Below are 12,744 nucleotides of genomic sequence, written 5' to 3' on the forward strand. Positions count from 1 at the left end.
ACCGTTGCAACCTGTATTTCAATACTGAGTATTCACATTAACTTATGAATAAAATTGTGCAGAAAAAGAATCTTACCTCACCATGATTAAAACGTTCCTCTCTGAATAAAAAACAGAAAATCATGTTATTTGTTTATGTACTACAGAAGCACTGGTTTTACTTTGAACTCATCTAAAGTGGCTCTAGACAACTGAACTAATCCAGTAGGCATGAGTCAGCACCCACACAGATTTTTTTTCCCCTCTATAACAAGCTTTGTAGTACATTGCAAATCTGTAACTATCCTCCTCAATCCCTACATCTATTTTGAAATCTCAAAATTAATTTTAGCAGTTTTTTAATTACTTCCATGAATTATTTCATATACAGAACAGCTTATTTAGAGAATGAAACTTCAGTAACGTAAGAGAGGCAGAGCACTGGTAACAAAAGAGAGTCAGTAATATACTCAGGTATTACATACATTGATTTTGGATTCTCACAAGGAAATACAAATGTGAAAAGAGTCAAAATTGTGCATACTTTTTCTCCAAAAACACCTGTGAAGACAGGATGCTGAATCCTGCTCACATCTGTTGAAATTTTGATAATGGCCATTGGACTACGGAAAGCAGAGATCACTGAAATGATTAGTGATAAATTAAAAAAAAAACAGGAAGCAAAAAGATGTCAGGGAAATGACAACATTCAATTGGACAAATTGACTGCTCTTGAGCACAGCATCAACAAGTGATGCTAAATGGCTGTGACAGTTAAGAGCATGTATTACAGATATTTAGAAAATAAAAAGCAATACAGTTGGGATCCCTTCCTAAAGATGAAACTCGGGTATCTTTATAACCTGGAAAAAAAAATAACGGGGAGAAAAGAATTGCACTCACTATTTATAGGAGAAAAGCAAATACGCACAAGAACAAATATTGGTTTAGGAACAGAGCAGAAAAATAAATTATTAAATAGAAAATTTGGGGGTAAGAGGGTTAAGATGTCTAAAACTAAGTTTAGCTGCTGAACTTAGTTTTAGACATCCTATAAAAATACCACATATAGCACAGCCAAGCCATTCAGTTACTGAACTATACATAATTAAACCTTCAAAAAGGGCCAACATAATGTAGAACTCTGAATTATTTAACATATAGCAAATCAAATAAACTTCCAGCAGAAAATTCAGTTTTACATTAAAAAGAAGACAATGTTTACCTTTCATATTGGCCCGCCTGAGATAAGGCCCACATAAGATACTTAATTGCCTGAAGAAAACAAGAGCCGACAAAAAGTATGAACAAACTTTCAAAAGCATTCTAAAGCATTTTCAACATTTGCTAAATTAAATTACACCTGGGTAATCTCATTTTGAGATAATGCTAAGATAAACACATGCAGTGTTTCAGCTAAAAATTCTTTTTGAGGATGTTTAATTAGCCAGGCAGTTAGCAGTTATCCCATCTGTTCCTGTGTAAACTGTAAGTTGTTTTTACACAAATTATACATAATCAAATTTACAAAAACCAGTTATAAACGTCAGTTATAGTACTCATCAGCTAAGTGACAGAAATTTTTTTGGCACTTAACATCAAAGGAAGTTTTACCACTGACTCAGGACTAGACCTTTGCAAATATCTATGTAAAGAAAATACAGAATTTTAAGCAAATATTTTTGAAAACATGTATTTTATCTAATTGTATTGGGTTTACATGTCAAGGTTTTGGTAGCATGGGGGCTGCCAGGGTGGCTTCTGTGAGAAGAGACCAGGGGCTGCCCCTATGTCAGACAGAGCCAGTTCCAGCCAGCTTCAAAATAGATCTACCACTGGCCAAAGCTGAGCCCATCAGTGACGCTGATAGTGCGTCATAACATGTTTATAACATGTTTAACAACACATAAAAAACACCATGCAGCAGCTTTAAGAGAGAGCAGTGAGAAAAATGGAAGAGAAACAACCCTGCAGACACCCAGGTCAGTGAAGAAGGAAGGGGAGGAGGTGCTCCAGGCACCGGAGCAGAGATTCCCCTACAGCTTGTGGAGAACACCATGGTGATGTAGGTTTTCGCCCTACAGCCCATGGAGGACCACAGCGGAGCAGATATGCACCCTGCAGCCTGTGGAGGACCCCACACCGGAGCAGGCAGACATGACCTGAGGGAAGCTGCAACCCATGGAGAGCCCACACAGAAGCAGGGTCCCAGCAGGAACTGCAGCTCATGGAGAGAGGAGCCCACACTGGAGCAGATTTTCTGGCAGGACTTGTGACCCCATGGGGGACCCACGCTGGAGCAGTCCGTTCCTGAAGGACTGCAGCCCACGCAAAGGACCCATGCTGGAGCAGTTTGTGAAGAACTGCAGCTCGTGGGAGGGACCCACTGAGCCTGGAAAGAAGGGTGTGGGGATGAGGGGAAGGTGTCTGGAGTTTTGTTTATGTTTCTCACAGTCCTACTCTTATTTTTTAACTGACAACAAATTAATCTTCCCCAATTCAAGTCTGTTTTGCTCATGACAGTAAATCAGCAAGTGATCTCCCTGTCCTTACCTTGACCCATGAGATTTTCAACTCTTTCTCCCCCTGTCCTGCTGAGGGCAGTGAGCACCTGGCAGCCAGCCAAGATTAACCCATCACACTAACCTCTTCCTATCTCAAAATAAATAGTGATCCCTTCCAAAAACCTTAAGTAAATTCAAGGTAAAGGTGATTCACTACGTCAATCACTTACCCTTTTGATGATTACCCCAAAAACCACCAGAACAACTGGTAATAGCAGAGTCTTTGTGTATCTTACTGGAGTCTACAATGGAAATAAACTGCATTAATTGCTTTCCATTCACCTATAATTACTTCAGTGGTCATTTTAAAGAAAACAACATAAAGATTTCTTCCCTGAGTAAAATGTAAATTTAAACATTCAGCAACAAAGCCAGCTTAAAGAAACTCAAACTTAAAACTCCACCCAGCAATCACACTAGAGGTCATAATACTAGGGTCATTAGTAAATTATTCCCAGTTGTTTGGCAGGCCACTCAAAGACTAGAAGTAGACTGTACCTCATCTGAATTTGAGTACTATGGATGGAGTAACCTATAAACGTTCTAAATTCGTATCTAGATACCGATGAACTAAAAAAAAGTCTGCTAATGCCATATTAAGAAGCTCTGATGCTCTTCTGTAGTCTGAACCTACCACACATGACCTTTGCAACTCTCAGTACTTTTTCCATATACTTAAAACCAGTTACTGACAGCCACATAAAATCTTAAGTTTGCAGAACTGTAACCTTTCATTTATCCCTGAGCAAGCATTTCTCTCCTTCAAGCAAGCACATTTCTTAGATCCAAAATCAAAACACTGTTTTGTTTTTAGTTCATTTAAAAGCAATAAAACCAGTTAAATTTAGCCTCCGTTCATTAATGTCTGTAACTTCAGGAGTAAGCACTTGAACTTATGATGGCAGTAGGAGGTTATGGCTCTCAGATGTTTTAAGTTATAAATTAAGATAAAACAGAAAGTTCCCTCTTCCATAATCATCTGTTTTGATCAAATTACCTCTTTTTCCATGAAGTCAAACTCTGCAGCACAGGTATACATTAATGTATCAAAATCCTTGTAGCCAATAAATTTAGACTTTAATATATTTCCTATATGGGCCTGGTAGGATATACAGGGAAAAAAAAAGCTGTAGTAAGCAAAAAACTGCCCTGTTTTCCACAACAAAGTAGTTTAAATGCATATGAGATATTTTTAATTAGAACAGAAGTTTATACCATTTACAATATTGTTATAAGAGCACCAAAAATCTCTTTCCAGTATATTAAATGACATCTTTCAGTGTAACACAGATTGGACTGTGTTAAATAAAAAGCAGAAAGCAGCAGAAAGAGCGTGTTACCACTGCAACTGCATTCAACACGAGTATAGTTTTGCATAGCCATATTTTAAGATACGAGCTTCCCATCTTTTGCCCCTTGATGCACATCTGCAGATACGTTTTTAACAGTAGAATCTGACAACAAAGGGGGCTGAAGTGAAGCGAGGAGTCCTAGTTACAACCAGCATTTCAGAACTGTCTCAATAATTAGCTTCAGAGGAAAGTGAACTAAGAAATTGAGTAAATAAAGAAAAGATGTAGGTAGAAGATATCCAAAATAAAAAAAGCTCTATAAATCCACATTTTAAAACAAACACACAGGGAATTTACTAACTCAATAGTAAAAACATTTGTCTTTTCACAAACTTTGGTAGTAACATCTCAAAGTGATAACACATAACGACTGAGAAAGCAAACATGCAATCCCTCTGCCATTTCTGCAAAATAAATCTTGGAATTTCAGGAAAGTGTATCAGTAAGATGCCAAAATCAAAACATTAAGAATTTAAAATTTTTTGAAAGACCAGATATTCAGATAAGAGAACTTACATCATCAGCTATTCCAAATGCTAAAGAAGTTAGGTATTTCAAGGTGACTGTCCCAAATAACCAGGCACATCCTTCAATGACCTTAAAAAAAAAATATATATTCAGAATGAAATAAGCATGTGTCAACAAACTTTTAAAGAAATCTTTCCTTTTTTAAAAGGCTTATTAGATTTAGCTACTAGTTACAAACTCTCCTATGTTATCACCAGTAAGCACAGTAATTTCTAACCAATTACACTTCCCAAATTTCAGTACACTGGGGTGTTTTAAGTTTTTTTGTATTTTCTATTACAGTTGAAATAATTTTGTGCAACTGATTTATATTACAGCCATACCACAGCACATGACATTGTAGCAGAGGAGGTACCAAAGTTAACTTTAAACAGGGGCAGCCTAGCCGTCAATTGCATCTGTTTTGCATACACCAGTGTGTTGTGATTATTTCACACCAATAGCCTCTCCATATTATCAGGTTGTACTACTCTAGTAATTCAAATCTTTGGAGGAATTTGCTGATTTATAGTACCTTCTCAAGATAATCGCAAGTTAGGACTTGAAGGAAATATAAAAACAGTATGTACAATTACTACTTTTAGTTACACATGTTTATTCCTGTACCAGAAAGATTAAATGCTTCGCAATCTAGCTTAATCTATCTAATTCTTTATAAAAGTGCATCAACTGAATAGGACAACCTGGCTCGGTATCTTGTATCTGGGACCAGCAGCAGATGCTTTCAGAGAGAATATACCAACAAAATACAAACTGACCTTTACCCTAATGTAACCACAGATTTTATGTGATGACAGGTTGCATTCAGTCATCCCATTTAATGGCTGCAAATGAACCTAAATACCTAGGAGGCACCTAATCCTTTTCTGAATGCCTCTTTTTTTTTTTTTCGCTTCCACAGTATCTTTCTTCTCTCTTATATGCTTATTGCTGCTAGCATAAGGAGCACTATATAATTACATCCTACTTTTATTCACTGGCTTTGTCATATTTACCGTTATTTTACAAGTTGTAGAATTCTAACCTATTTTATAATCTCAGCTATTTAGTGATTCTACATTAATAATTATCTTCATACCCTCTCTACTTAAATTTGATGGTAGTACATTTTGGGGGAAGGCATTCTATTTTTATTTTTTTTCTTTTTTTCTTTAAGTAAGACACATTGACTGAGACTGCATGCGATATTTAGGACACTAAGTATGAGTTCACAAAACAAAAAAATATTTTCTGCTTTCTCTGCAGTTCCTTCTCCATGACTTCCATAATGTATTTTCCTTTTTGATGCCTGCTCAGTAATTAACTGATGTGTTCAGAGAATTCTTCGTAAGAATACAAAGATCTCTGCTGAGTGGCAAGGACTTATTTAGGATCAATTACTTTATATACATACTTAGGGTGGTGGTGGTCGTCATCTTTTGAAAACTCACCATTTAATACCACCCTTTGTTTCTTACCTTCTAATATGTGAGAGACTGAAAGAGTTAATGTCTCAAACATTGTGGTGGGGCAAGTTCTGCTTAAAGACAAACCCTGCACAGCAAGGAACCAAGGTGAAAAGCCCACCAGCTCAGATATCAGCAACAAGAGGGGGAGGGCGTGCTGGAGGGTGTGCAGCTCCCTGTTCTGATAAGCTGTTCTGATACAAAGATCAAACAATGGCCAGGTCTGCAGGGAAGGAGAAGTTACTCCACAAACGACCCCCAAGCCCAAAGGCTCACAAACTGTTCATTAACCTGACCGAGTTCGGGTGCCCGCCTGGAGGAGGGGCAAGGATGATAAAAGGACACCAACTGAAGCCCCGGGTGCGCAAGCCCACCAGGACTGGACCCCTCGGCTGACTGGACCCCTCGGCTGACTGAACCAATGCTGGACCCAGGACCGGTGAAATCTTTCTCTCTTCCTTTTTTTCTCTCTTTCTTCTCTCTTTCCTTTTCCACAATCCCTACACCTCATCTGTTTCAAGATATAAACCGTTGACCAAGTCTGAGACTAAGAGTAGATCCAGCCGCCCCTAGACCCTTCTCTGAGAAGGAGTCTGGAAAGCAAGGGGGTCTGCTCTGAACCTCGTGACTCAACGGGAGGGATCTCCTTATTCCCTGAATTGATGTATATGGTTACACAGTTTACAGAAGTAGTCTTATGCCAATTCCTGTTGTGAGAAACCCTGCCACCTACTACCACACCTCCCCAGTTCAGTTTGCTTCTGTCATGAATAAAATCTTTAACTGATCGTTTGGTGTCATTTCACCTTAATTTAGCCGGAGGGAATTTCAAATTAAACACGACTCCCTGGTCTGTCCAGTCTGGGTCCTGACATAATATTCACACCTTATCTCATGGAGCTTATTTTTCTTTTATAATTCCAGTTAGATATCTTCCCCAAAAGGTTTCTGAAATTCAAGTGCATTACATTCACCCACACACCCTTACCTACATCCTTCAAAGAAGTCAAATACATTTGTGAGGCATGACTTCCTTTCACAGAGACTGTATCAGACCTATCTCATTATACGGCACATACATAAAGCTTACAACTTCATAACTGTTCAAGTTTTTATTATTTGACAAAAGTTAGACTTCCTGGTCTGCAGTTCCACAAATGCCTTGGATTTTCTTTTTAAAAAACTGACATGACATTTGCCTACACCCCCATTTTCCCTGGTACCACAGCTAACTACATTAGCAGGTTATACATGCACTGCGGTTTGTTATAAATATTTTTTTAAATTCCTTTATATTCTAATTCCTTTGTAATAACTGTATAAATTCCATCCAGTTTTGCTAACAGGTTACCCTTCATCTAATAAGAATGCCTGTCTTAACAGACATAGTGTCAGTAGGCTCCCATTTCAGGTGTTTTTACAAGTTAATGTTATGTCTTAAGCAGTAAGTTGCTTCTCATGGTTTTCTACAGTGTTATTTTTTATTTGTCATAGTTTTGGCAGTGTCCTCCATGTTTGGACATGACTTCTACTGCCCTCAAACCCCACCTACACATCCTACAGTGTTTTACTCCAACTTGCTTCCTTTATTTATGTAATTATAAGTTGCTTGCTGTTGTTATAGAAAATATCCTAAAAAAAATAATTATATAGGACACATTTTAGTGAACATCTAATGCAGTATCTTAATCTCCATTTCTGCAAGTACTGTTAGCCTTTTACTTGCCTTTTCTAAATTGTCCTTTATTTTAAAGGGATTTTCATACAGATGTTAGGTTTTGTAAACATGTTTAAGTTAGTAATTTAAAATTAAATGTGTTGCCATTTGAAGGCTATTTCAATTTTCTGATATCAATGTATGTTTATGCCCCTTTTCTTCCTTCAGTAACTTAAGATTAATTTCTGGGAATATGGACAATTTATTAAAGAGAGTAGTGCAGCTATATTTCTTGATTTTCAACTCTTACAAACTAAACCAGAAGTTATTTCTGTATTTCATTAAAACAACAGCAAAAAAAGAGTTATGGTTCTTTTCTGAAATTCAAAATATATGAAATTCCTTACCCATATATAGACTTCTCTTCTGCTGCTTTTCAAGACTTTTGGACTCAATTCAAGAATTCCCTAATAATAAAATGAATGTACATTTTCAGGTAACTTACAGTAACAAGAAGATATTCCAGTACCCTGGATGGGGGGGGGGGGGGGGGGGGGGCAGTGTGGAGTGTGTGTTTCAGTGAGCACCTATTGTTCCACACAGCTATTTATTAAAAAACCCTCAATAATTAATACAACTTGAAATATGAATGAATATGTAATACTGTGATTTAACTCTGCCCTGGCAAAACATGCCAGCATAAAAAAAATCTTACTGCAGTTTACATACAATTAAAGGAAGACTACTCTTCTCCTTAACAAGCAAGATTCTCTACTATACAGTTCTAATCTTCTTTAAATGAAAGCCAATGGGAAACTGAATTATGTCTCCTCCCACGAATGACAAGAAACATCTGAAGCAATAAATAAATTACTGGCAGCATAATACAAATAATTTTCAAACAAGGCAACAGAATATGAGGGTAGGAGGAGTTACTGGTATTTTTCCGTTTCACATTATGTTCCTCATTTTATGACACAAGGAAGGACTCGCTTTAAGCTAATTTGATGAACAATGTAATTAAGAAAAACTGAGAATGAGCTTAAAAGCTTTCAGAAACCCAGTCCATATGTGATGAGGCCATTATAAGCACCCAAATAACAGACAAACAATAAGTATTTTTTCCAAATCAGAAAATAGGCAAGAAACTCAATGTACCTGTACTTACTATATAATTACAAAAGCTGCTACAAGAAACTAGAGTGGTTTTATAAACAAGCAAACTATACTACAGCAAATACCAGTAACCAAGGCAGCTTATTGTTAGCGTGAGAAATTACCACTCTTTTGTTGATAGATAAAAAAATAAACAAAAGAAAAAATAAAATCACTGAGCTCACCCCAAGCTTCTAGAAGAGACAAAAAGAATCAGAAATGGAGATGATTTGTAGTATGCTAAACTAGATGTCTTCACAGAATCTTATCTCCTATTTCCTATGCACATAAATCCCTTAAGAGAAACTATATAAAACTGAAGGAGGCTGGGGGTTGTTTTTCCTATTTAAGAAAAATTAGGATAGCGAATGATGAGATGATGTGTCTTCAGTGAATAATTTCACTAACATGGCAGTATGACTCAGCAATTTCAAATAGTCTTAAACCATTGTTATATATGTTTCAGTCATTTGTTCCACATTTCAGTTTCACAATTAATAAAGCAGCATTTAAAACAAACTCCTCCTTGCTCATGTTCTTATTTTACAATTACTGTGGTCAAAATTCATACATGGTAAATTTTATATTTTTATAAAAAGAAGAGAGCTATAAAAACAAGAGAACTAAGCCTTAACTGACCCTCTTGTGAAGAGGTCTTAGAGTGAAAACTTGATTTTTTAAATTAGTATTTACCCATTCTCCCAATAACTTTAAGGTCTAATTCTGTTTGTCATGTAAAAGATTTCTCAACTATCTGGTAATGCAGCAGTTTCACATTTGACATCAATACGTACATAACAATACAGCATTACAGTCACCGCATGTCATGTGATTTTTTTGTCTTAAACAACTTACCCAGATAACTACTAAAGATGCAGCATAATATGATGTCAACAACATTGAATTACCAAACATCAGAATAAAACACACTACAAGAGATACCTGAAAGAAGAAAACAAAAACAATTGAATTTAAAATAGAAAAGGTAAGAATTGCCCAAGTATAGAAATTACCCTGTGTCAACAGCTTTAAATTTAAAGACACCTACTTCACAGCAAGTGCAGGCTTGATACCCAGCTTACAGAATTGTTCTGAAAACACTGATTATAAGGACTTAATGGCAACAGGTAGCTAAGTGTAGATTATTATGTTAATTTATACTTTTAAAGTACTTATAGACAAAAAGATTTGATCATAGGACTAACTCATCTTACGTGATGCAACAGCTACATTTTTGAAGTTATTCCTAAAATTCTTTTTTTCCCAAATTATTGTTTCTCCATCCTGTTTGTTATTTTTCAGAATCCTGGACAAACACAGAAATGTTGAATAAAATGTTTGTCGTCTTCTTTCTTCCAAACTGAGAAGCGTGTATTTAAAATATAATCACCAAAGTCAAGGAAGCAGAACTCTGTTTGATCATATGCACTTAACTATATAAGGTTGAAAGTCAAGGCTGAAATACAACTTTTATCTGCCATCCTGATCTCCTGCTGTGCTTTCTTTTTAATAGAAAGCAAGCTGAATTACATTTTCTAACTTGGAGAGCAAAATCAATGATCAAACTGCCGTCTTCTACGCACAGGAATAATGAAAAATAATATAGTTATTTGTAAAATGTGCAGACTTTTGTACTCCCCTCCTCACATAGTTAGACTTTCATATTCCACAGAAAAGTTGGGGGTGGTGGGAGCAAAAACTGAGAACACCAGAAGACAAAGACTGGCAGTTTACCCAGCCTCATTAAGACTTCTCTGTAATACAACATGATTGTTTATCTATCTGAAAATAGGCTTTTTATGACACTTTGGCACCAAAATTATGATATCGCTATTGACATAAGCCAAAAGGCTTAAGTTTTTCATCCTGCTGCTGTCAAAAAAATTACTAAACCAAGATGCCTATTTGCAAATTTTCCTGGTAAATCTGACTGGGAAAAAGCATTTGGTGTCCTGGGTTTCTATCAGAAACGAGTTGCATAGAACCTACTACTGCCTTTAGTTTATCATTTACAGTATTTCAAAATACATTTGAAAACATATGAAATATAATTTAGCTCAAAGCTTCTTTCCTGTTGTAAACATTCTCTTTTTGCCCACTAAGTTTGCAAAGCACAATTTTAGCAAAAATATATTTTTAAAGAAAACCATATTTCTTAAAAAAAGTAGTTTACATCTTCCTGTATATTTAAAACTGTAATCTCGCTTCAAAGAGCAAAACTCCTGGTAGCAAAACTCGATCATTATCTTAACTTTAAAAATGAAAATCAGATATATTATGCAGAAACTTCCATGACTTCCACTTACGATCTTCTTCCTTTGTTGACTTTCTCAGCCATTTTTGAAAAAATAGTTTTTCGTCAGACTAATAGTTTATTTTCTTTGTCCTCCTTTCTAAATATCTCCCCAAATAGTTCAACCACAACATCTTTGCATGGTCAAGACTACAGTAGTCTTTGAAACCCAATTTCAATTGGGGTTCTTCTCCTTCAATGATAGAGAGTCTATTCTCTAATTTTGACTTACTAACATCTCGGGTTTTTTGTTTCTGCTAACCTATGGCATAAGATGAATGCTGCCTTTTCAACTTTTTATTGCTCATGCTCTATCATCTGGTATGTTTTCTAGTCTGTTGCTTGAGACAGTATCTTCAAGTCCATGGAATGAAAAGAGACAGAAAGGAGAGGCAAATATTTCTACAAATCTTTTACGTTGATCATTTTTCTGGAGTTCAAAAATTCCTGTGGGCCACAGGGATCCTAGTTTCTGACACTGTGATATAAATATACATAAGATCAAATATTCAAATCCAGGCCCCTCCATTCCTTATTATTGCATCTTTTCAACCATCTTGCAACTAAGGAAAACACTTCAGACAAATGGCCTCTTTTGATGCTCTGACCTGTTTGAGGGGATTTAAGTTTTTTAAAAAAAAAAAGTATTACCATATGAGCAGAGAGTATCTTCTGTAATTTGCTGGAGTCAATATAACCCATAATATACACAGCAAATAATGAAGCTATCTAGAATCAAAAGTGAAAGATAATTTAAAACAATTTGCAGTAGTCTACTCTTTCTAACAGAATACACATTCATACAAAAAAAGTGATTATTCAAACAACCATTAACTTTTATTCCTACTTTTTTTTGCTAAGTACGTACTTCGCCATTTCGTAATGGTTTCTTTCAGAAAACCTATTGTGGTGTTCTGAATAACAATTATCAAACATATTCAAATATTTAAGAAGTAAGTATTCAGCTTTATAAAAATACAAGTCATCAAATGCAGCACTAACACATCATCTTTTACCCTTAGATTTTAAAAAAACCTCCAAAATGGAAACAAACAAACAAAAAAAATAATTCATCAACATTATTTAACCTTAACTTTTCAGCAAAGTATGGGAACATCCATAATTTGCTGCTGAGGAAAATAAGATTCATTGATCAGGCAGCTTGCTAAAAGTCACATGGGAAATTAATGAAATTATGAATTGAACCTGCAATTTCAAATTTCAGGCACAGCATCTTAAACAGTGGTGAGTTTCTCACAATATTCCACAGAATTTAATGGCTTCCTCTTCTGCAGTTAGAAAACTTGCATACCACAGCATATATTGATTGTTCAAAACTATCAACTCAAACCAAGCAATGTCTGCTTCAAGTAGGATAAACAAGTGAAAAGGCATGGAGACATTACAATCAACAGGCTACATTTCAATCAATTTAAACACTAAGAAAGTGTGCTGTATGACAGTATCCTACTACTCACATTATCATTTACTATTTTTAAACACTAGCTAAGGTTACCTCAACTGTCTGAACTCTCAGACAGTAAGATTATGCCACTACTCACAGGCTCATCAAAATTAAATAGGAAGTCATGCAAAATCATGCCAGATATTACATGCCATGCAAAACACTGTTCCATTTAAAAATCTGGAATAGCCTAAAGAGATGCAAGATCAATGCCTTTTTTATTTTTGTACTTCAATATACAAAGTTTGTTCTTGTTCTGCACTTGTTCTAATGTACTGATCTTAGGCTGGAGGCTGCTTTTAAGAG

The 12,744-nt window shown here is 35.8% G+C and overlaps 1 protein-coding gene across 3 annotated transcripts in view; it reads right to left on the reverse strand.

Moving 5' to 3' along the window:
* DPY19L1 (dpy-19 like C-mannosyltransferase 1) overlaps positions 1 to 12,744 on the reverse strand; it is a 52,138-nt gene that overhangs the window by 13,054 nt on the left and 26,340 nt on the right. For all 3 annotated transcript variants that reach the window (XR_003922707.2, XM_030009454.2, XM_030009453.2), the window contains 8 exons: positions 11,625 to 11,702; positions 9,536 to 9,622; positions 7,933 to 7,992; positions 4,412 to 4,492; positions 3,541 to 3,642; positions 2,714 to 2,785; positions 1,205 to 1,254; positions 77 to 101 (listed from right to left, as the gene is read on the reverse strand). Coding sequence is in view for 2 of the 3 variants with exons in the window: in XM_030009454.2 (XP_029865314.1) it covers positions 77 to 101; positions 1,205 to 1,254; positions 2,714 to 2,785; positions 3,541 to 3,642; positions 4,412 to 4,492; positions 7,933 to 7,992; positions 9,536 to 9,622; positions 11,625 to 11,702 (555 nt within the window). In the remaining variant the exon portion in view is untranslated. The remainder of the gene's footprint in view (positions 1 to 76; positions 102 to 1,204; positions 1,255 to 2,713; positions 2,786 to 3,540; positions 3,643 to 4,411; positions 4,493 to 7,932; positions 7,993 to 9,535; positions 9,623 to 11,624; positions 11,703 to 12,744) is intronic.

The sequence above is a fragment of the Aquila chrysaetos genome, chromosome 3, assembly GCF_900496995.4.
Source record: "Aquila chrysaetos chrysaetos chromosome 3, bAquChr1.4, whole genome shotgun sequence".
Taxonomy (NCBI): domain Eukaryota; kingdom Metazoa; phylum Chordata; class Aves; order Accipitriformes; family Accipitridae; genus Aquila; species Aquila chrysaetos.